We start from the raw sequence: 25,742 nt of genomic DNA, 5'->3' as shown, positions 1-25,742 counted from the left end.
CATGTTATTTATCCTTTATGTGTAAGTATCTGATCCTAATATTCCTTTTATAAATTATATTTTATGAATATTATTGATTAAGCGTTTTTAATAATAATTGCAAAAAGTAATTTAAGAAAGCTTCATAAATTGAAAATAACGTTTTATATTTATCTATTAAAGCCACTTAGTCGATATTGGCCCATATCTGAAATAAGCATTCCTATTTATATCGTAGCTGGAACCCAATTGCTTCGAATTATTTAAACAGCATGATATCAACTCTTAGGAAAGCGTTAGCTATTAAATGGATAAGGGATATTCATTTATTATCTTAAAATTATACATTGGCGTGACAGTTTATAAACAAAGAACAAATTAGAAACTTTTTCCCCACCTGTATCACGTTACAAACAATAGTTTGTTGATAATATTTCGCCACTTCACTTCCTTGACGAAGGTTTGATAGGTCTTTAGTATAAAATAAAGTGGTTTTTAGTTTTATATCACATTTAACGCAGAAAATTAGGCAAATTATTTTTCAACATAACATCAGTAAACTATGAATTTCTGACCATTTTAATTAATCACAGGTAGCTGACAGTGTAATAGGTAAAAATATATTATTCACACAACACAATTTCTTGTTTGAGCTTGAACTGATTATAGCTTCATTATATAAATAATAAATACTATTTGCATATTTTATAAACTAATTCTTAATACGAAAGTAATAATTTTGCAAATTCATAAATGGGGTTATATATATTATTCCAATCTTTTTTTCAAGATAGTAAACTATCCCAAAATCAATGAAATAATTTCCTTGTCATTCTATTTTTCTCAAAAAGCAAACCATTTAATCAACACAACAGAATACAGATGAGTACCTACGATATGTTTATGTAAATTAAAATGTGTGTGAGAAGAATTGGCAGATATCTACTCCACCTGACGTTTGTTAAACTTTCATAGGCTTTGTGCTGGAAATTGGTTATTTTCAGAACAAAACAGAGATCGATTTGGATCGTCGAATTTATCCCTACTATATCTGGAAATATAGAAGTTTCGGAATTATCTTTACTGTATATATGTATCTAGGAAACAAGATAAATGCCTTTAATTTTTAATGAAAATATAAGTAACTGTTCATGTGATACACACATTTATTTTAGTAATGTTATCTGTTAGGTTAGTGTCAGGCCTGAATTTTCATTAACTGATGAAGTTATATACGTATTTTCTCTTTGATAAAATTAATTTAAATCGAATTCTGAATGCAGTAATCAAAATCGGTGAGGCCTTTCATAATTACTTAACGAAATTAATACTCAACTATTAACATTTGGGAGCAATAAACCTCGTTCAATCAAATACTTGCAACTATTTCTTATTTGGTGGGATAAAAATATATTATAAAAATAGTAATTGCATTATGAATGTTTTATCTACTCCAAAACAATAGTTTGTATTTTTTCTGTTTGTCTGATTCTATGTGCGTCAATTACGTAAAAAAATTATCAATTTTCCAAATCTGCCCAGTGGAGATTTGCAAGGCTCGGATTAAGTAAAGCTCAGTACACTACGTTTTTCGTATAAATACGGTCCTATTCAAAAATTGCCTAGCTAATGTTTGCCTTTAACTACATTACTAACCACAAGAAAATGCGACGGAACTGCATTTTCAAATGATTTATGTACAGTTTTCCTTAGCGCTTGTAGCAATAAAATATTGTTCATCCAATATAAGATAGTTGTATATGTCGCAGCGTAACATAGGAGATACAAACAATGTGTGTGTTTCTTTATTTGCTTATTGTTGCATGTTGTTGATGTTTATGTGTTATTATATAGAAGATAATAAATATAATTGAAACATTTAGAGTAGGTCGAGTATATCATAGAGAGCGTACCACTATTAATAAGCTTCTACTATTCAATTGTAATAGGATATCGATCTATATTCAATCAAAAATAATTATCATTGAACAAATCTTTAATATCATGTAAACAATTCTGAGAATAAAAGTTTAAATTTTATTTCAGAAGACATACAGCCTTCTATTACTCAAGATCATTTTTTTTTACATCTAAATCTGTAAAAATAAATAGGATAACAAAAATTTAGCCAATTCACGCTATTCAATCACGTCAATGAGCTGATGAAGACTTTAGTAGAGCTAGATATTTTGAAAGAATTTGCGACGACAGCATTAAACGGATGACCTAGTAAGTGTGTGGCTTTAGAAGATAAGAAGTTTTATTAAGAATTATCCATTATTAAACAGTTGATTGATTTTCTCGTGAATGCTGTAATATCGTCTATCTCGCTGACAAAGCTTAAAAAGTACCTTAGAGTATGAATTAAAGAGTTTTATATGCTATGGCACCAATTAACTAATCATAACGACAAGGAAATTGTATGTTTAGTTATATAATAAGACATGCATTGATTCTTGTGTTATAGTTCTTATACTTACAGTTAAAAGTATTACTATTAAATGACGCAATAAAGGGTTAATGCCAAAAAACGCTTCATTGTTTGAAGTACTCTAAATATTACGACATTTTTGTGATCATTAAATCTTGCAAACAATTTGTTTACTTCCATTAAAACGATCCGGACGCAAGGCGCCAGTGGCTCCTGTCGCTGTTATTACACGGCATATTCATGAACGGAATCATAATACCTACCTTTCCATTACAACTCTTTCTTATAACGTTTCAGTGATTTACATTTTGTTATGATAGTGTTGGCAATGGAGCTGTTGCGGTTCCACTATCGTGGAGCTCTTCCGCTTCAACAAATAGAGCTTGCCAGCATTGTTAGATAAGAGATAAAGAAGCGATTGGTGGTGTAAAAAAGGTAAAGGTCTAGGCAGAGAAAGAAAATGTAAACGGACTTCCCCACTCGTTACAGTGCATTTTTTACGATATTAACATATATGAACTATGTAAATGACTGAAAATATAATCATATGTATAATTTAAGTATTTATTTAAAAGGCAAATTGCTATATTACGTAGCAGCGTCTACTATTACACAACGATTACACTAATACTCATTGCGTTGCAAAGTATAAAATGATGAATAGGGCAATTAAATTATATTACAGTTATTGATAGTCCATCTAAGTAGAATCTGTATTCTATGCACAACTAAGATTACCTGACACTTTATCATAATAAACGATCGACCATTATATACCCATTTTAATCGAACAACTTTAGGAAATTGCATCTGGAGTATTTGTATTTAATTATATATTGTATTGTGTTATATCTATTGCAACTCAATACAATTGTTCAGTAAATGGAGTAAAGATGAGGAATGTGACTTACATAGGACGTTTAAATCAATGTTACATGTAGTTAGAAACTAACACCATTTCTGTCTATTGTCACCGATCATAGATTACAATCAAATAGCAAATCTCATTTGTGGGCTTTTGTCGTAGAAAAATCTAATCATAGACTTTTCTCACATAGAGTACAGCAGCGTTAGAACCGAGACGATCCCCGCAGCTCGACCTAGGACGTTTTGCTAACTTTTAAACATAAAATTAAAAGCACAAAGCCAACTTAATAGATAAGAGCAGTTGTTAGTAAAACGGATATTTAAATCGCTATAATAGGACGGCTGTTGCCGCTGTAGGTAGAGAGCTATGAGCGTAAAACATTGGCCATTGTGAAGAGACAAGTGGCGCTTTAATCAATATTACTCTTAATTTATTGTAAGTGTCGTGAGCTTTAACATATTAATCGTTTGTCGCATATGTATTTTACATATGAATTGTCCCTCCCAATTATTTATCAATGTTCAAATTTAATTCTAAGGACAAAAAGTGTCTCATGCTCTTCTTTAAGATTCATTTATTCATACAACATTGGATTTGGATGCTAAACAGTGAGTAATCTGCATACTTTGTATACACTGAACTTTTGAATCATAATTCAAAAAGAAAATTCTTTAAATTTTTTTATCGCAGCTTAAACATGCTTCATATTTGTCATATTTATCTACTACACATTAGGGGTATTATTTAAGGTAAATTATTTGATTAACTAATTAATATAAGTACCTAGCTCTTCTGCTACAAAGACAGTCAACTGTAATGCCTTGGGATAACACATTTTACTTTAACGGTTATGGCTGAGGATAGCTGCACACTGCATACTGCATACTTTCCACGTTTCTTTCACGAGAGAAATTGTCAAACGTAGTAACAGTATCATCAATAGCCAAAAAATATAAAGAAAATAATAAACTTATGTATGAAATGTGTAGTCTCATGCTCCTCAAAACAAAAACTGCTATTTGGCAATTAAGTATTTTAATAAACGCCGCAAGACATTTGAAATCTGTCCAGAAGTTTTAGTGTATTACAAACATATAAAAATTACAAACCTATAAAAACACAAATGTCTTCTCTTTATAATTATTTTAGACGAACTAAAGCAAGTTTTAAATGAAACTATCAGTATAAAGTCAGAAAATAATTATAAAAGAGATGGACACGACCTGCGACGAATAAGGGTGACATGAAAGAGATGCGAAAATAGATAATATTAAACGCTCTGAAATTATTATAAACGCAGGACATTTCTTATCTTATCTTTCAACAGTGACAGTGACAGCATATACCTTATACTATATTACATTTAAACTGCAACGTTACTATTTAGAATTTAATGTTCCAAAGTATTATTGTATAAAACTACTAAGTATATTAGTAAAAAATGATCAAATGCGAGTCGAACTGATGACCTTAGTTTCCATACAAATATATATAATAAAAGCTAAAGCATCCAACCAATATATGTCATTATTGTTATGTCTATGAATTATTTTCTGTTACGGCGGCTACAAAAATACATCTCTGAAAAAGATCTTACTATCACGGTGCATGAGATAGCTTGGTGACAGATAAACGGGGCAGGTGAATGGACAGACAGAGAAATCTTAGAAATAGCAACTGCCTACTTGTTAATTACGGTTCTTGTTTTGACACGACTTTAAGAATAAGTTACATTAACTTGTTAATAACAAATTCATTACTAATATCCAATAACTTAAAAAAATCAATTAAACTTTTCAATCTTAATTTTTACTATTTCGGAGAACAACAATTCTTATTATAATAACATAATGAATATAATCACTCATACAAACACATACACCCACACACTCACACACACATACACACATACACTCACACTCAATACTCAAAATGGCATGTAATAATTAAATATTTACTTTTTTATGTAATACGATGAAAGAGATTGAGCCTCACAACACAGGGGATCCTAGTGTGGGGTTCAATGCAATATATATATATATATATATATATATATATATATATATATATATATATATATATATATATATATATATATATATATATATATATATATATATATATATATATATATATATATATATATATATATATATATATCTATATCATGTGAAACTTTTTGAAACAAATAAAGAAATTTTATTTTTATTTTTTTATTTATAATCATAGCTATATAACATATATTACTATTATCATATCATATATTACTGTTTTTGAATTTTATTCTTACGATGTAAGCGTGGTACCATATTGGTTTTTGAGAAATATAAATATTTGAAACTGGCAAAAAACAGATGTTGTTTTTTTATCTCTACAGGTTTTTAAAGGTCAAACAAAATATGTCGGGTCAACTTTAGAGTCAGCTAGTATTAAACACACAATAGCATTGTTTAACCCGAAGATAGAAATTGAAATCAAAACCTTTCATTGCAATAAATAAGGCGTGAAGGTTAGATGAATATATAAAATATCATTGGGAAAATGAACTATCGGTGTAATACATTGTCTGTTAATATTGATTAGCAGAATAATCTTTATCATGTTTTAAACAAATGCTTTAGATTTTAGTCATTCATCATCTTCAAATAAATTTAATTTGGAAATAACTTTACTATTCCCCATTATTTCTAACAGTATATTTTAATAGCAAAATGTATAATTATCACTGCTTCTCATTAATTAAATACGCCTTGTTTCATACAATATCAAATTATAGACTTTGTCATTGAAAGTTGTCCAGATAACTCCAGAAATTCAAATATCTAATATTACAGGTAACAGGACTACACCAAGTATTTTTATATGAAAAGTACAAAAAATCGTTATTTATATTTAGGCAGGTTTTTGAAATAATACTTATATTACTTAATATCTATAGCCATCTATATACCATGATATCAAGATGCCTACATTCTGGTGTAATATACAAAAAAATCACACTCTCTTATATAATTATTACTAACACAATTGTGTGGAGTATTCTGCATGTGTATGTAGTAGCCAGTGTACATCGGAACTCAATACAATTTCCTAAAGTCGGCTCAATCTCTCTGCGGTTTGATTGAGTTGCAAACTACAAAGCTCAGATCGCCTCAATAATATTTAACTAAATAGAAAGAAAGTCATTGTGTATTTCTATAATTCATAACTATTTTAGCAAATTACAGTTAACATACAAAATATCGCAAGAACCTAACTGAATCCTTAACTTATTTTTTATGTTAGAGCGTCTATTTTATTTGTATTTACGGAGGATAAAATATTCAGTTGTAATAAAAGTTAGTAATCTATATTAGTGTGTTTTACTTAAATTAAGACCGAGAAACTGCTTTTGTTATCGGGTAAGAAATATCTTGTACAGGCTACATTACTACGATGGAATACCCATGTCAAACTTATTGTAAAGGCGATTATTCATAGTAATCGGTTATTACAAATACTAAGCAACGCTTTCGGCTAAAGGGATTAATATATCACATTGACGTTGTCATTCCTTATTCAATATGTTTTCCTATCCAATTATGATTGAGGTTTATGCTTTTAGATACAGGGGATTAATTATGTCCAACGTCTCTGTATTTTTTTATTAATTTATCCGTCTACTCATTATCGACGCTTTACAAACTTCCATATTATAGTGTTAATCCTTATGCATTCAAGGTGCATTCAGTAAATTTAGTTATGTTTGCTCAATGTGTGATTCGATCACGTTTTAACACGAATTTGGGCCAGCTCGCACCGGGGAAGTACCACTTCAGCTTTTCCAGTCTACTCCTTGTTTCCTTCTCCCTTCCCTTTTAAAAGCGGGCAGCGCATTCGCAGAGCCACTACCTCTGCGAATGTTCATTAGCGGTAGTGATCACTTGACATTAGACGAACCACCAACTTCCAATTGCCCGCTATGAAATAAAAAATATATTACGTGGTATGTTGGAGTTTGGCGCAACTGCTAATAAGTCGATATTGCTAGATATAGTCTTGAGCTCTAGTGAATACTATGTGTAATTGTATAGTGGTAATGGTGATAAAACCAGGTCTGGATTGAATTGAATGCAATTAACCGATAAGCTTACCTTCGAATCGATCGTTTATGTTATATTTCGTAATCAAATATGCAAACAGTTTACGTTACGAACGTCGATAACCAAAAGTAAATAAATTTAGCTTGATACAACTAAATTGTATCTACATATTGTTTGTTCTGTGTTGTCGCAAACAGTCAATATATGTACACTGGTGGACAGGTAATTAGAGACACCAAGTGCCTACGCGTGTACCAGAATTTTGTCGTATTTAAAATGTAAATGACCGCTTTGACTGAGTTTTACGAGATACATTTTCTATGACTATGTATTACATATATTTTTTTTAATAATAAAATAACCTCAAAAACTAATTAACCGACTTTGAAAACTCTATAACTAGTGGAATGCTACATATTGTTTATTTCTATGTTTTCAGGGGAGCGTTGTGTGTTAGTAAAAGTGTTTTATAGCGACCAATGAACAAGTACTAATTAAACAGAAACAATAGCGCCAATACTTCATTTTATTTTGAAACATCAATAAAAAATCCTGTAACGACATAATAAGGTCCACTGTATGGATCATAAAAGCCTCTATGTCGAATTCACAATCGTAACATTATTTAAATAAATATCTGTTGATAACATTTTTTCATATTTAAGTGTAATAATTTGAGATAAATTTTGGTGACAAAAGGTAACCTACAGGTTGCTTTCACGAGATAATGGTTCCTTTGATGTTGATTAAAATTAATGTTTAGTTGCTACTCCGAAATTTCAACGTGATAAATATACTAATGCAAATTAATATAATTCACTTTATTTGATTGTATCTATACTGTGATTTTGCACAAAGTATGCTCACGCAAATTGTAAAAATAATAAAAGTTGAAGCTTGTATCAAAGTGTTTTATGTTCAACTACATAATGAACTAAACTAAAATAAAACGTGTTTTAGCTGCCTTATATTTAAAATTTGTATCATAACAAGTATAATGACATTATGGTGAAGAGATAGTTCGAGTTTTGCTTTAACGAATTAAAATTATTTTTGTGTTGACGTTATATCATCACCTTGGACTAATAGAATTGGAGTATGAATAAAAAATTTTGAAAAATTCTAAGAAAATGTTCCTTTTGAGCGCATATCTAGTTGGTTAATTGTCCATTGTTGAACTAGAAGTCAAAAAAAGTTATATACATTATATAGTACATATAGAAATGACATATGTTATTGTTTAAACTTATTTTTCGTTAGTACAAGTCAGCGGTTAGAGCTAGCAGCGCAAGGCAGTGTCCGAATCGTTGCTAGACGTTTTACGCTTAAACAGAAACCAAAATGCACCCGAGTATAGCCTTATTCCATACGCCTGTAACTGACTCGCTTGCGTAAAACGCATTTTGATGATAAGGACTAGCAAGAACTAATATTTAATTTTGAGCATTAGTTAATACCACTTAATAGCAAGGATAAACGTATTTTAACGAAAAACGGATTTTAACTGTAACACAAACCTACCTAACAACTCACTTACAACTAAGTTCTAGAAGTATGCGAAACGTTTACCATATACATTTTTTATATTTGATAGACTAAGACCCCTGTAATCAAAATGCGAATATTGACAATCGGATTTTCGAGAATAAGGTAAGATGCAAGTAAAACTAGTAAAATTTCTTAGTTAAGTTCAAATAATTTACAACTCCAAGTCTTATTAATGTTTCCGAATAAAGAGGCATATCTATTTCAAAAAGTAGGTCCCTTTCATTTTTGTAAAATCCATCCTAATCCTACTACCCTACTATCCTACAATATTATAAATGCGAAAGTTCCTAAGTATCCTACAATATTAAATTCAAAACTATTTAGGAAGAATTATTTTTTTTATCCGTTTCTGAATGCTTAGAACCTCTTCTAATACCTCTTTTCTGCAAACGAAGAAAATAATCACAATATTTTATGGGTAAGAGACGTCGCAATTATCAGTGTACAAATACAAAAGAAAGATAAATTCTTTAAGATATCGTTCAAAGCACATAAATTACAAACTAATCCTTGTTAATTTGTGTATTTTAATAAAAAATATTTTTATAGATAAGTATGTAATTATAGGAGTAAATCATACAATACTAACATTCGTGGTATTTTAAATTCATGAATTTGTTAAGTAATAAATATTAGATATCGAGATTTTTTGTGTTTCATATAGAGTAATATTTACATAAATATGATTTTATTGCACACACATAATGCTTACAGTTACTAAGAAACTTAAAATTTAATGTTAACATGCATTTTGCACAAGCTGAAGAATATTATTAGTACACATACTTTTTTACTGCATCGGTCGTTAACTATACACATGATATAGTTACCCAAAGATGTACGTAGCAAAACGAACTTCCATCCATGTAAATACATAAAATTACTTACAAAATCATAAATGAACTTTGTGATAAAATATGATAAATATATTAGATATTAACCACAATCTAAGTATGTAGTCCTCATTATTTTTAATTCTTATAATTAATCTCTAAAGAAAGGGCACCTATAATTAAATATGATACTTCATTAATGAAACTGTGATAAGGAAAATAACATTTAAGATTTTAAAGTATAATAAAGAGTCTCAACTTACCTAAAAAATTGACTAGGGTTTTTTAAACGAACCGTTCTACATTCTACACGAATATTAAATAAAATCCAATTTTTTAATTAATCATTAGTTTCACTTCCATGATATTACATCAGTCAACATTTCCCAATCAAAGTGAGGAAATTCCTTTAAAATTTCAAACAACGAGCAAAATATGTAGTCACTGAAAAGTTCTACTGTTTATTTATATACAATGCACATCGCCACTGGCTGTGTAGTAAATTATACTGAGACAGGTCACGCTACGGTTTCGTAGCATGTAGCATACAGCGCGAGCCGGCAAGCGAATACCCTGCAAGACACGCGGCAAACGACTGGCGCGGTAAATCGCATGAAAACTGAAAACACCTAGACATGGTTAGCTCGTCGTAGGTAGAGCCGATATATACAGTTGTACTGCTGTACAGATAGTACTACCTTTGTAAACATGACCGCATCACACTACACGCTCGCTTATCACGCGATCTTTGTGGTTATGTTTTGATTCTGCGTAAAGTTAATTTAGACGAGCATTTTTCGGAATTACTAGATGCGATAAATAACATTAGTTTATGTTATACAGACAATCTATTAGAACTTAAGTAAAAAAAATCATATTTGATTATTTAACACAAATAAGACTATATTTTCCTTTGTATGGTGCTTCATGCCGTATTTAAATTGTAAATTTCTGCATTATTTTTTGTCTTTTCATTATAGCCAAATATGACTTGCTGATTAAAAAACTAGATTTAATATGTCATCATCCATTATTCATACCGTGTTATTATATTCTTCCCGTTTTCAGTTCTTTTGTGCTTAGAAATTCTTTTGTACTATCGTCTATTTCTACGAGAAGATTCTGAAAAGTTAAACGTATTGCAATGTATAGGGAATTACTTATATATAACATTAGCGTCAGTATATCACGTTATAAGAAGTAATCAATTTCAAATAAAAGAGACAAAATATTGCATTTTTATCCAAAAACAACCTTAAATGTCATTCGATATATTATAAAAACAGCATTATCCTGGGACAATATCGATTGCGCGACCAAGAAGACGAATGAAACAGTCAGAAAAATGACCTCTTCTTTGTTATGATTATAACGCACATAGAAATATGAAAGTTCTGATTTGTTATTTTACCTTAAAAATACAATAGGGGTGAGTACCGTAACGTTATTCATAAAAAAAATATAACTGCATTTTTCTCCAGAATACCTACCATTACAACATCGTAACAACACGGTCTTAATAACTTTATTATGACTACCTTTACATAAAATTACAAATTTTCATGGCTTCGGCGGCTTTACTCTGCTCATTGGAAGTATTTACTCTCCTCATTACAAGTCCTAATATGCATTAATACTTAAAGTTTATGATTTATAAAAATAGCCATCTCTTGTATATCTACTACTCCTTCTTAAATGGTATTTATGTTACATCACTTTTTTCATTTATGATTATAGCCACGAAATAGAGGAATACATCCGAACGCCGCTCGTATTTGAAAACTTGCATATTTTTTATCAACTTGTATATTGAAAGAATAGATAGATACTTGAAAGAATAGAAAAAAAAATTTTTCTATTCTTTCAAAATTTCTCATTTATAAAGCATTTCAATGCTATAAAACTAAAAATTAAACTTGTATATTGTCAAAAACGTTAAAATTATAAACAGATTGAAAATTATGCATTGCTTCCATAGTCACTTTATTGTACTGAGCTAGCGATCGCATATTGTGATAATGCGAGAGACGCGAGTAATGTGGGAGTCGAGCACGTTTCGGCACGAATTGAGCCAGATCGCACCGGGGAAGTACCACACCCTCACAGTAAACCGGCGTAAAATAGTGGCATGCCACTGTGTTTCAATATCCTTATCCTTACCCTTCCCAATCCGTTCCTCTATTCCTCTCGTCAATCTTTTCTTAATCTCTTTCCAATTTAAAGTCGGCAAGCCATTTATAGAAGCGTAAGATCAGCATCGAATTTACGCCTGTCTAAATGGTTATGGGCGGTGGTAGTGCTTACCATCAGGGGACCCATCAGCTACATTGCCGAAATTGATATAAAAAAATAGAGGAAAAAAGCGGCGACACAGTTGATAGTATTTCTATAACTAATGTATTGATCGCTATGTATTTTGATCCATACCCATGACAGTCTCTGAATAGGCATAATATTTTCATTATGCAATTAAATCCTATAAAAATCTACTCACGCATCTAGCTTTTTCTTCAGAATTTCATTTATATGTAGAATCGTAGACTTTGTTTCATAGCAGTAATAAAATACATTCGGCTCATGCGTGTTTCCACATAATTATGTATACAATAATGGGTTCAATATGTTTCTCTGTCTTCGCGCCGGGTCAATACCCGCTATTTTCTAAATTCCATATTGAGAAAGTTAGGAAAATCCCTTTTCAAACTAACGATTTCCTAAATGACATTGTCAAGACTTAGAAAGTAATCGTATTCTAAAGCTTATTTTAGGTAATAGGAAGAAACCCTAATTTTATTAACTTAGTGTTATTAACAACTGTGTACTCATATTACTCTTCTCGAATTATCTTTTTGAAGTAGGTAGCTTTTGCAGGCAAATTTTCATATTGATTTAATATGATCAAATGTTATAATAAACAATTTTTAAGAAGAAGGTAAACAACAGTTATTATAAATGCTTACTTGGGGCACCGACTTTGAATTGACTTATATTATAATACTAGCTGCGCCCCGCGGTTTCACCCGCGTAAGTCTGTGTCCCGCAGGAACATCGGAATAAAAATCTGTCTATATTGTTATTCCAGTTGTCCAACTATCTACGTACCAAATTTCATTGCAATCGGTTCAGTAGTTTTTGCTTGAAAGAGTAACAAACGCACACAGATCCATACAAACTTTCGCATTTATAATACTAGTAGGAGCAGGTAAGGATAGGACAGGAAGTAGGATAGGATTTCAATGCTATAAAATTATATATTAAACACATAAGTTGCCGATTTTCTAAAGAATTTATTAGATACACAAATAATTTATACCTAATATATTATTAACAAAAAAATCCATGGACCAATGTCGTGGCCAGCTAGATCACCAAATCTTAAATCATTGGATTGTTTCTACGGGACAACGTGAAAAACCAGACTTACAGAAAAAATTACGAAACAGACGACGCAGTTTTAGTTTTCATAATATTAAAAAATTTACTTACTTAAATCATATGACTTAATCACCTACTAGGAAATAAAACAATAACTACTAGGAAACCAATCCGTAAGTGTATACTTATATGTTATCATTATCTTTCTATGGTAGTGGAGTTGTCAATACTATAAAATAGGTGTGGTACCCGCGACTTCGTTTGCGTGATTTTTGATTTCAATTAAGGTTTTATATCTATAAGGATATAGATATAATACATTTCTTCCAGAATATTCCGCAACGGAGCCCAAAAGTACTCTGAATTAACTACAACTTATTAATTACATTGCAAAAAAATTTTTTAAATCCTCGAAAAAGCAGCATAGATAATGAGAAAAACAGCCTTTTGTCAGGTCATGACTTGTCTATGATGTTGCTCTATGACTTGTTTATTGTAATGGCAAAGCATCTGGTCTCGTAGAACTGTATGCGCTTAAATCAATATATAAATACAGTTTCTATACTACATATATGGTCACGGAGGTGCCAATACATATCTTGCAAAATGATTCGCCTAAAGGTCCTAACCACTGAGCCATCACAGCTCGAAAGATCCATCTTTAGGATTTTAAGATTCGAGAGAATCAACTTTGATTCTAAACAAATGTATCTATATGCCAAGACAAAAAATTGATGCATTCAATTTCTACTTAGAGACGTAAGTTTTGACTTATCCTATGATTTCGTGAGTAAAGATCGAAACTCTGATATTCGTTCACGATCGAAATCAGTTATTCACTAAAGTTTACAGTTCACTCACTTCGATCTCACGTGATTGATTTAATATGCATTTTCTCTAGGTGTAATATTAAAAAAAAAAAAACAGAAAAATGACAAGTCGATTAATTTAAGCTTACCATGTTTATAAAAATACGTAAAATTATATCAAGATTGCTGATAAATAAATACTCCAAGTTGAGACTAGCAACTTTCAAGAACACCACACCAAAAGACACGAATTTACACCACGAGAGAACTTCAACGTTCACAGATTAAAAATTAATATCGCATGCTGATGCGGTTATGATCAAAATAGGTGTTTTTATTTAATTCGTACTGAACAACTTAAAATGGCTTGCGTTAAAACGAATGAAGAGACAAAGCAAATATCGGAAAATGGAGAGGATGATGAAATCGACGCTATAGAAGATACAGACACCAAGGATCCCGCTAAGAAGAAGAAAAAGAAAAAGAAGAAGAAGAAGACAGGTTAGGTTTCAATTGACTTTGGATTATGCCTTAATTCACCTTGATTCACATTCTTTATATAGTTGTCTATCTGTAATTATTAGGCGCTGTTTATACAAAAGGTTTGGCAAAGCAATACCAGTTTCCAAATTCTGAAACTAACTATTTTTTCGAACTAATAACTTCTAACAATCGTTTCGACCTAAAAAAATTAAATGATTTAATTAAACTATTTTACTAAACGTAGATTTTTGTTATTAGCGGGAACTGACGAAGTTACTGTTGAGAATAATGAGGGAGGGTTAGAAAACCAGGCACAGGCAGAGTCAGTTGAAAACAATGTTGGTGATGCAGAAGATAAGAAGAAGAAGAAAAAGAACAAAAATAAAAACAAAAATGCCACAAAGGCTCAAACAAATCCACCAACTATTCCAATTGGGGAACTTTTCCCTGATGGTAAGTTTATACCCATAACAATAGTAAAGAGTTTAAAAGTACATTAATATGCATTCTGTTTTATATACAACTAGCTGTTACCTGCCGCATCGCCCGCGGAGTGGAATTTATCAATGTCCTTTCTTAGAGGATGCTTACGTTGTGTCTATTTGCATGCCAAATTTCAGCCCAATCCGTCCAGTGAGTTGTGAATTGGTAGATCTCTATGTCAGTCAGTCACCTTTGAGTTATATATATTTAGACTAGTTGCTTGCCCCAACCACGGGTAACATGGTTGTGCTTTAATAAAAATGTGTACAAAAAGATTAGCCAATTTAGACGAGCCCTTCTGGGGTTTTATGCTTAGCAACACACATGCCAATTCATTTTTATTTAAAAGATTATTTATGTACACATTAAAGAAGAAAAAAACTAAGAGATATGATATACGATTTGAGACATTTATGTCATGTTTGGGTATATTGGTTGATACCATATATTCATGCATACTGTATTTATTTATATATTGTACCTACTACTATATACTATTTAATTTTTTAAATTCCTTAACCTTTTCTTATTTTAGGTAATTTCCCTGAGGGACAGATAATGGAGCATGGTCCAGCTGAGGGTATTGATGAGAGAACTGCAAAAGATCGATTTTCTAGTGAAGAAAAGAGAGCATTAGACAGAATGCACCAAGATATCTACCAGGAAATTAGGCATGCAGCTGAAGCACATAGACAAGTATAGATAATTATTTAAAAAAAAATTAAACCTCCTTCAAATTGCTTACCTCCTATCCTCCATCTTCCGTCCAAAATCTTCCGCCAAAGAAATTGACCAAATTAAAATGGCCAAATAAGCTTTCAAATGATTCAGATGTCAAGTGACTTTAATATATAAAAAGGGAATCATAAACCCAAATAATTATGAGGTAAAAAACACAAAAAACAGTCATATTGATAACCTCCTCCTTTTTTTAATGTTGGTGCAAATTTTTGTAAATCATGAATGTGTTGACTAAACTAAATTTTAAACAGACCCACCAAGAAATTTCCATCAATCTATTGCTAATATATAGTGTATCTTAGCTATTTTACACCAAATAACTGTCCTTTACAATAATATTTGTGGTGCATTTTATATATTTTAGACACGGCAATATATGCGAGATTGGATTAAACCGGGTATGACTATGACACAAATATGTGAAGAATTGGAATCTACAGCAAGACGTCTAATCGGTGAAGATGGTTTAAAAGCGGGGCTGGCTTTCCCTACTGGCTGCAGTCGTAATCATTGTGCTGCACATTACACACCAAATACTGGTGAGGAATATATTTCTAGTTCACTTTTAGCTGATAAAGCCACCCAATAAATTGTACTCTTACTTTTAAAGACCAAATAGTGATAAAGCATCTGTATAATTTTGTACAATAATATTATAAAATGTAAATAAAATATATAAATAAATAAATTATTGACATTGTATGTTTGTAATGTCAATAATTTATTCAATTATAACTATACACACAACCAAAAAAATTTAAGATTGTGTTCATTCATTGGTTTGATATTCCTATAGTAGAATGGAATGGAATTATCATTCATCAAATATGACTGCTAATAATGTTATAAAATTTTTAAAAACTTGATCAATTAATAGACTACTCTTTTAATAGAAGAAATTCAATTGTATTGTGTATGTATTAGCTGATTATTTTATGATATTCTACTGTACAGTAAAACATATCTACTATTATAATTTTTTGTTATGTCAATAATTGACATTCAATTTACATATGATCCTTTTTTTGTAGGGGATAATACTGTCCTCGAGTATGATGATGTTGTTAAGATTGACTTTGGTACACACATTAATGGACGAATCATTGACTGTGCTTTTACTCTGCACTTCAACCCACGCTACGACCCATTGGTGAAGGGTGTGCAAGAAGCTACCGAGGCTGGTATCAAAGCATCTGGTATTGACGTAAGGCTATGTGATGTTGGTGCAGCAGTTCAAGAGGTGAATTAAATATTTATTATTAAACTTTTAGTGGCTTTACAAAAGATATAGAGGAAAGAAAGTGTTACAAAGAAAGAAAATAATCATGACATGGAAAGCAATATATATGTTTAATTAATTATTCTATTTTTTTAATGCACAAATCAATTGCTTCTATCATTAACCAAATTTATTTTAGTTATGATATTAATATTTAATTGAAATTGCCAATATCATTGAGGTATACATAATTATTTTACACATGCTGTTTTATCTGTAGGTAATGGAATCACATGAAGTAGAATTGGATGGTACAGTGTATCAAGTGAAACCAATTCGCAACCTTAATGGTCACTCCATTGGACCATACCGTAAGTAAACTATTTTTATTTTACTGAAGCACATAAAATCAACTTCATTTAATGGATTATAGCCTGAACCCTCATAGGAGGCCTGTGTCCTAGCAGTGGAAACATATATGGGCTGTTGATGAGTATTTGATTTATTTGTACATCAACATAAAAGGCATTACCATGTACTGATTATAACCTGGGTCCTCTGACTTCCCATGGCTTAATTCAATAGTGAAGAAAGTTTTAAATCACTCTAGTAGTTCACGCGTCATGCTGTATGTGTCCTATGTAGTGTGAAAAAATAGAGATTTATTTTTTATATGTGTAGAGGTTAACAAAAGGTGTATTAAAATTAGTTTCGTATTTTCATAAAAGGACTTTAAATTTAAAATATTACTTGTATATATCTTGTTTGAATAACATAAAGCAATAAGCTGAGAAAAAACACACAATACTTTTCTATTTGTCTGCAAAACTGAATTAAAACATGCTACAATTAAATATACATACACATGAAATATTCAATATTTTACAGGTATACATGCTGGGAAAACCGTGCCAATTGTGAAGGGTGGTGAGACAACTCGCATGGAGGAAAATGAGTTCTATGCAATTGAAACATTTGGCTCAACTGGCCGGGGACAAGTTCATGATGATATGGACTGCTCTCATTATATGAAGAACTTTGATCAACAATTTGTGCCTTTAAGGTTAGTAATTCTTGCTTTACAAATAATAAAATAATAATATTAAACTTACATACACCTATGGTCATTCAATATATGTTATAAAACAAACTCTTTCGCCACATCTTTCTATTTATTTGTAATAAATTCAAAAACTATGGCGCGATTTGTATGATGTTTTTTTTACCAATGGACAGACTCGAGAAAGTTATGTAATTTACTTATTGGCTACATTAAAACAATATATTTATATGGGAGATGAGGGGAAAAAAAGCCATCTAGGAGTTTTTAACAAACACTTTGATACTTTGAAAGTGGGTAATTATAAAACGGTTATCGGATACCTATTGACCGAATATTTCACGAAGACTATATTTTACACCGTACACATTAAATATATACCGTAAAAGATAAAATAATGCGCCACGAAGATTCTTGATGATCATCACGATTCGAGCAGACACCCGCGCCTAGTCGCGCTCTGCGTCCCTCTTTGTTTACCTAGAGACAGAGCGTCCTAGATTTTGTAGTTAGATATCTCATCGCACTAATATTATAAATGTGAAAGTTTGTTTGTTTGGATGTTTTTCTGTCAATCACGCTGAAAATACTGAACGGTTTTTAATGAACTTTGGTTTAGGAGCGTCTAATGATTAATATTGCAAGGGCTGATGATGTTTTTTTAACAGATTACAATCATCCAAACAACTCCTAAACTTGATCAACAAGAACTTCGGGACGCTCGCGTTCTGCAAGCGGTGGCTGGAGCGGGCCGGCGCGTCGCGCTACGCGATGGCGCTCAAGGACCTGTGCGACAAGGGCGTGGTGGACGCGTACCCGCCGCTCTGCGACGTCAAAGGTTGCTACACCGCGCAGTTCGAGCACACGATCCTACTGCGGCCGACGTGCAAGGAGGTCGTCTCCAGAGGGGATGATTATTAGCTACGGCTCTTGAATAATTATGTGCTTAAATATCCTCCAGATTACGAATTTTTAGGGCTGTTATCGGCAAATGACAGATGACAACGAGGAAATTCAGTGACGTGAATAGCGGAATATATTTTTAATGTTTTTGGTGGTTTGGCAAGTATGAAGTGGTTGAGTTATATTAATCAAATTTCGCTTTTTAAACAGAGTTTGCTTTGGAAGTGCATTTCCTTAATAGGAATCACACTCCACTATGAGATGATGATTAATTTTTTGGTAATCAACCAACAATCCAAAAACGAAGGTACTCAATTCGACCCGTGTTTTATTTTTTAGCTTTGATGTGATTTTTTTGTTGTCATTTGATCCCATTTTAGAATTGGAGTGGTACCTTTTACGTAGAAATTATTGAACCAAAAAATGTCTTTACTAGGCGTAATCCAGCCCTATTAATTTATACATGCTACATTTTTTCGTTGTAACAAACAAATTTTGAAATAAGCCTGCGCCTTTTCTTTTAAACTTTTACTTAAATTATATAAGTATAACTTGTTGATGTCAATAATAACACATATTTGTGATTTTCTACAACTGATTAAACCTATTTTTATTAACCTTGTTTATTAAAGATATATGTATCAGTTTTTGTAGAGTGTAAGATACAGCTGTGTATTCTGACCATTGTCAATACAAATTAACCTTTAAATAAAGTTATGTATTTTATATTTGGTTTATAATTCTTACCTAAGTTGAGAGACATTCTTATCTTAAATTGACACATTTAGTGGCAGATGTTTTAGGGCACTTGAAAAGATAACGAGATGAGAGATAGAAAGAATAGAACTTGTAATTTTACTTAAAATTTATTACCCATTTTTAGGAAAGCAAGTATCATCCTAAAAATCACAAATGTAAACGATTATATATAACATGTAAAATGGATAAAAAGTCTTTCGCCCATAACAATCGTTAATAGAAATGTAAAAAACGTTCTAAGGCTTCTGACTTCCTACAATTTTTCTAGCATTTTACATAGTTTCATAATAACTTCTATAACTACGATCACTAATATCTTTGTAAAAAAATTATGAAAAAGCAATATTCGCTGCATAAATTTAACATTTATAATTGTCTTTATTTAGAAGGCTTTAGAGTACATATTTCAACAAGATCTATGAATTAGAAATTACCATTTATAACGTAATTGGCAATACTTCTGATAAGTGACATTCAAATAAACCATTCAATTTAAATAGAAATGCACAAACATGTGCACTTTCATTTGAATCTCAGAAAACATACTAAATGGTAAAATACTGACTTTATACATTAATTACATTGACATACTAATAAAAGGGTTGCCGTAATATAATTATGAGATACTGTTAAGCTGGATTATTTTGTACTTTGAAATTACGAATACACAAAAGTGATTTGAAACCGTAGGTGCTCTGAATTACATATTCTTTTCTGATAACACACACATCCCATAATATAACATCTTATTAAATACTTTATACCTTTATTGTAAGCCAAAACAGTCTAATAATAAAATAGAATTAGGTCTAACAAACGCCATAGAACAAGAAAATCTTACGTTGTCTCGACGTTAAGTCTATACTTTAAATTGTTGTCTTGAAATAACATACAACTTTTTATTGATTACAAAAATGGTATTGATACCTATATTTTTCTGATTCCTTTTCTTAGTAGTTCAATCCATCTAATGTCGGTCAAAATGACTCGTATAGTAGAACTAAGTTATAGTGAAAAAAAATCTGCAGCTAAAAAAACTTTTTGTTTAATAATATATATAGTAAAAATTTGAACCTTATACTGACTAGAGGATGCAATATTTTATCAGTAATTGTCAAATAAAACAAATATCGATTTTTAAATAATTTAAACCGTTAAAATGATGAATCATGTCATCCGTAATTTAATTCTAAATGAAGCAGGATACTAATGGCACAAAAAACGTATACTCATACTTTTTAAACCCATGGCTTGGTGCTAAAAGAACTGCAGTACATTTCTTTGAAATATATTTCTCGAATTGTAAAAACCCAACACAAACTCCCATTACGGAGTATAATTATGCAAGTCACTTTTGCGATTACATTTTTCTCAAAGGTGCTTTTAACATCAGGCCAAAAACTTTAAACATTAAATCTGCATGTTCAACTTGACAGAATCCGTACATAAGCATTCAAAATAATACTAATACTCATCATTAAAACAAATTTGAATAAAAATCTTCGATTCGTCTCTTTCATTGGTAGGTCTGTAGTCTGTAGACCAGTTCATATCGGTTTCCATTACGTCCGTCGGTACGGATTCCCACAATTTTCTGTTCATAATTCACGTCTTTACATAATTAACCCACTAACATCGCTTATACCAAATTGGTAAAGTATCACAGAAATTAAATGTCCCTAGCTAAACTATTATGATTTCTAATAAGTTTTCAAAGTGACTACTTCTCCAGATTAAGTTACATAATATCTTTCTTCAGGATAAGATAAATACTAAATTAAAATTTTATTTAATTATACAAATACAGGGAAACATTAAATTTATGGAAGGTATTAAAATTTAACTAAATGGTCATTGATCGCTGGCGTCTTGCACTTTAATACTAAGGAATTAGTGAAGCGAACTTAATAAAATAATAACATTAATATAATCATAATAATATTTCAATAATATCGTACTGAATATTTTAAGGAAATTCAATCCTCTGTCAAGACTAAAATTTGCAATCAATTAAAACCAGGAAGACATTCCTTTACAGAAACGAATCGGGACTCATCCTCTGTCTACTCGAAATATAAGATGAATGTGAAAGTATAAATATCACACCACGCACACATTGAAAACCTAATTTAATTGCAATAGATGTCTTCAATTAAATACAAAAATAATTAATAAATAATCCACTCAATTGAAAATTGTGTAATGTTTGTGACTAAACGATACTTAGCGCTGGAGTTCTTCTCCATTAGTCGTTACTTCGGTCTGAGGCCATTTGTATATTGTTTGCAACGGTACATGGAGCAACTCTATGATGTGTCGGTAATTCGGCTCTGCAAAATATTAATAAATAATTATGTCAATGACTCTCGAGCTATATCCAATGTACGAAAAAAAATTATCTAGAATAAGTCTGTATCAAATACTCTAATAACTTTAAATAAAGTGTGTTATGAATTGCTAGTTTATCTCAGATATAAAGTTATTTCGGCGAATATACAACTTATAACAGATAGATATAATCGTCTAATAAAGATATAATTACAAGATACGTTTTGAAATGAAAGCAATATAAAGTCAAAAAATATCAGATAAAATAACAATTATTTATACAATTTCTGTTTCAAATTGCAGCTTCGCTAGAAGAGGCCTGGCATCCTTTTTATCGCAGTAAATATTTTATACGATAGTCATATCTAAACAAACGTGATATAAATTGACACAATTTTAACATTATTTATTTTTAATTCATTATGATCGTTAATCACATTATAAATAAATTTATTGTTAATCACATTATAAAAACTAATTGATAAATAGCACATAGTATAATAAGATGTACACTCTTACCATTTTCTGGGTTTATGTATCCCCGCCGAATCAAGAAATCCAACAAAACGGGAGCGCTAGTCGTTTTAAATTGTGGAGAGAGCGCTCGTTGCACACACTCTTCTGCGGTTAACAACTCGAATTTCTCCACTTCCCCATCCGCATTTTCAGGCACAAATTCCATTGGAAGCTCCAGATCGTATACGTATTCTGTGTTCGGGAATAGACCTCTCTCACTTTCGAAATAGAAACTAGAAGACAAGAAACTCTAAATAATATATTTTATTATTTATACATTTGAAATATATATGTATTTATTTTCACCAACCAAGTAGGAACGAGAAGGAAAAGAAGAAAGAAGAAGGGATAGAAATTGGTATGAAGAAAAAGTAACAACTGCCGCGCAGTAATACGAAATTCACGAGGGTAGAGGCCAGCAGAGCCGCCGGTGTAAAGATAATCTCATATAAAATACTACATTACCTATATCAAAGACTTACGTGCTAACTCAAACACATTATAGATAGCTATGTCAATGAAATATTCAGAGTTGGAATGAAGGAAAAATAAAGAGTATTTGCTCAACAAATGTCCGAAATAGAAAATGATGAAAGATTTATTCTTAAAACACGACAAAATTTTAAAAGCTCAATTTCAATTTCAAATTTCAAAAGCTGGTATGGTAGATGATAGGTGCATTAAATGTAACTTAAATATTAAAAATCAAATAACAAAACAGAGTTTATTTTTTGAATACAGTACTATTATGATATACAATGATTTGATATATAATACATTTTCTGTTTCAAATAATGGGTTGCATTTGAAATAAATGATTTGAAAATTCTCTTATAGGAAGAAATAAAATTCAATAATGTGGCATACTAAATAAACTACAACATTTAGCTTTAACATTTTATTATTTAGTTATTAATTAATTACCTTTACTTTTGTTATATTACATAATAATAAACATCTGATATAGAACTAAATTCCAAGTTGTATGGTTGGTATTATTTGAATGAGAGCATTATAGACAGCCCATAGTATATGTATAATTTTTTTTTATTTATCTTAATCTCACTATTGCCTAGCATGATCAATATTTCACATTATGTAACAACAATTTTATTTAAATTATTTAGTATATTTGTTATCATTTTGGATACAAAAAATAACAGAATATTATTGTAAATTATTTTTACAATTGTAATTATTATTATTATTATAGTATTAAACTATTCTCATTTTGCTATTGGCATTCACTACTGTCCTGTTTTAATTTAAAGTAAAATAATTATGAGTAGATTTGGACTTTGTCATTAAAGTCATTGATGATTTTTATCACATTTTATGTTCATTTATATAATGTGTCATTATTTTATAAATTAGGAAAAATAAGAGCTTAACAATCTAATAGATAAATATGGCAAAAATAAAACATACCTCACACAGCCAGCTGGAACCAGCTTTTTTGCTAGATCCCCAACCACAGATGCTTCTTCAGCTACTTCTTTAATGGCAGTTTCAAGAATACCAAAGCCAACAGCTAAACCTCCACTCACAAAGCAATCCCATTTACCTGTTTGAATCAAAGACAATAAAATATGTCTGTCTTCCCATGACAACAACATGTTACAACTATAAAAAATATCCAGTTCTTTGTTATTTATTTAATTTAAGTTTAAATTGTTAATAATAATTTTATGTTTTTTTAGAATTGCAACTATTTAAATATAGGCTTAACATTATGTAAAAGCTTCAATACCGTACCATACTTTTTTTTCAGCTGAATAAACAAAGTTTAGATATTTATGTAAATAATATATTGGTAACATCATATTAATTGTACAAATTTAACAATTTAAAAAGGCTCATTATTATTATCAGGTTATGCAAGAATAAAAATGCTTTATAAACAAAAATCATACCTGGCCAAGTTTGCTTAGTAAAACTCCTCTGCTGCAGCCAAATACACAGACCTTTGGTAGGGTGGAATAAATATCCATTTATACTGACACCATAGTTCCTGATGCCAAAGAGACATATAGCACTCCTATCCATCTCCAATAGGCTTTCATGGTAAAATGGTGTACTAACTTCAAAGCACTATAATACACAACAAAAATATTAATATTATATAGTTCCATATTAGGTCAATGAATAGTAGACTTGCCAAATCCAAACATTGCAAATTAATATTGTACATTATAATAGCAACATTCCTATTACTAAGAACTAAGTAAGTAAGTTAAGTATTTTTATTAAATACATAAAAATTTAATTGTCCTCCATACCTCATCCCGCCAACCTTTCAAAGCACATATTTCCCCCTCCTTGCGCAAAAACTGTAGAACTTCAGCAATTCTCGTAGTTCTTTCTTGGTAGTCTCTAAATGCTGGATTTAACTCCACATATTTCCCAGTAATTCTGAATACCTGATTGAACAATTTTCAAATTGATAATTATAACAAGTAACAATTAATCTTCACAATATTATCTTAGTTTACCTCTACCTGTCATATATATCAATAGAAGTTTAAAAATATTTTTAGTATAAAATACTCTCAAGTCCATTCAATTTTATTTACATTACTGCAATGAGATTGAAAATTATGAAGTATTGAAAATTGAAACTACAAATTAATATTGTATCCGAGCTATTAATTTAAAGAGAGCAAGCTCTTCATAGTTTGAAATTTATTCATTGCTCCTTGATATGTACAGCAATATGGTTAATAAGACAATATAAGGTATGGAAATTTGATTAAAAGCCTGGAAATATAATATAATGGCATAGCCTTTTTATAAAAGATTGCTATAATGGTACGGTACGAATGCGACCAATCTTCTAGCTTAACGCCTTACCTCGGGAAATCTTTGTAAATATTTCTGCACATCGGGCCGAATAAGACCTACTTGATGACCTCCAACCAAAAACGGTTTACAGGTACCTTGATGTAATCCTTAAACAAAACAATAATACTAACAATCGATTATAAAATCAGTATTATATTTGTGAAAAAACATACCTGATAAATAGAAACAATTAAATTTTCTTGCTAATTTTGTTATTTCTGAAAGGTTGCTCTTAATTGTAGAATTCATGTCTTTCATACTAATCTGTTACGATGAGCAAGCAGAGAAATAATTTTTCTCAAAACTCCGAAAACACTGAAAACTCAAATTAGATTGCTATTCGCTAGTTGCTGTTTGGTTTCTATCCTCGTCCCAACTCCCGTGTCCGTGTCCGCTAGTGATGTGCTAATATGTATATAGATTATAGATAGACAAAAGACAAAAAGTTAAAAGATAATCGCCTAAAATACCCATTATAATAATA

At 30.6% G+C, this 25,742-nt stretch overlaps 2 protein-coding genes across 2 annotated transcripts; one reads left to right on the top strand and one right to left on the bottom strand.

Annotated features, from left to right (window-relative positions):
- Nucleotides 1-14,176: 14,176 nt before the first annotated feature.
- On the top strand, nt 14,177-19,538 carry LOC119831580 (methionine aminopeptidase 2). Its single transcript, XM_038354994.1, has 8 exons — nt 14,177-14,426; nt 14,667-14,861; nt 15,427-15,587; nt 15,997-16,171; nt 16,664-16,872; nt 17,132-17,222; nt 17,740-17,914; nt 18,580-19,538. Exons 1-8 carry the CDS (start codon nt 14,288-14,290, stop codon nt 18,830-18,832), a joined length of 1,398 nt encoding a protein of 465 aa, XP_038210922.1. The 5' UTR covers nt 14,177-14,287; the 3' UTR covers nt 18,833-19,538.
- A 126-nt stretch (nt 19,539-19,664) lies between these two features.
- Nucleotides 19,665-25,681, bottom strand: LOC119831581 (uncharacterized protein YJR142W). The gene is made up of 7 exons (XM_038354995.1): nt 25,432-25,681; nt 25,268-25,365; nt 24,697-24,837; nt 24,331-24,508; nt 23,846-23,981; nt 22,421-22,650; nt 19,665-21,903 (listed from the first exon to the last, which is right to left on the bottom strand). The coding sequence occupies exons 1-7, from the start codon at nt 25,514-25,516 to the stop codon at nt 21,797-21,799; spliced, it is 975 nt and encodes a 324-aa protein (XP_038210923.1). The 5' UTR covers nt 25,517-25,681; the 3' UTR covers nt 19,665-21,796.
- Nucleotides 25,682-25,742: the final 61 nt, after the last annotated feature.

The sequence above is a fragment of the Zerene cesonia genome, chromosome 13 (assembly GCF_012273895.1).
Source record: "Zerene cesonia ecotype Mississippi chromosome 13, Zerene_cesonia_1.1, whole genome shotgun sequence".
NCBI lineage: Eukaryota > Metazoa > Arthropoda > Insecta > Lepidoptera > Pieridae > Zerene > Zerene cesonia.
This window is presented reverse-complemented; position numbering and strand designations above follow the sequence as displayed.

What these genes read in the sequence shown, in the direction of transcription:
- LOC119831580 (XM_038354994.1), top strand. Translation starts at nt 14,288, where the DNA reads ATGGCTTGCGTTAAAACGAATGAAGAGACAAAGCAAATATCGGAAAAT. An exon ending in AAAGAAGAAGAAGAAGACAG is followed by an intron (nt 14,427 to 14,666) that starts GTTAGGTTTCAA and finishes TTTTGTTATTAG; the next exon opens with CGGGAACTGACGAAGTTACT. An exon ending in CAACAATTTGTGCCTTTAAG is followed by an intron (nt 17,915 to 18,579) that starts GTTAGTAATTCT and finishes TTTTTTTAACAG; the next exon opens with ATTACAATCATCCAAACAAC.
- LOC119831581 (XM_038354995.1), bottom strand. Translation starts at nt 25,516, where the DNA reads ATGAAAGACATGAATTCTACAATTAAGAGCAACCTTTCAGAAATAACA. An exon ending in TAATTGTTTCTATTTATCAG is followed by an intron (nt 25,366 to 25,431) that starts GTATGTTTTTTC and finishes GTTTTGTTTAAG; the next exon opens with GATTACATCAAGGTACCTGT. An exon ending in TGAAAGGTTGGCGGGATGAG is followed by an intron (nt 24,509 to 24,696) that starts GTATGGAGGACA and finishes TGTGTATTATAG; the next exon opens with TGCTTTGAAGTTAGTACACC.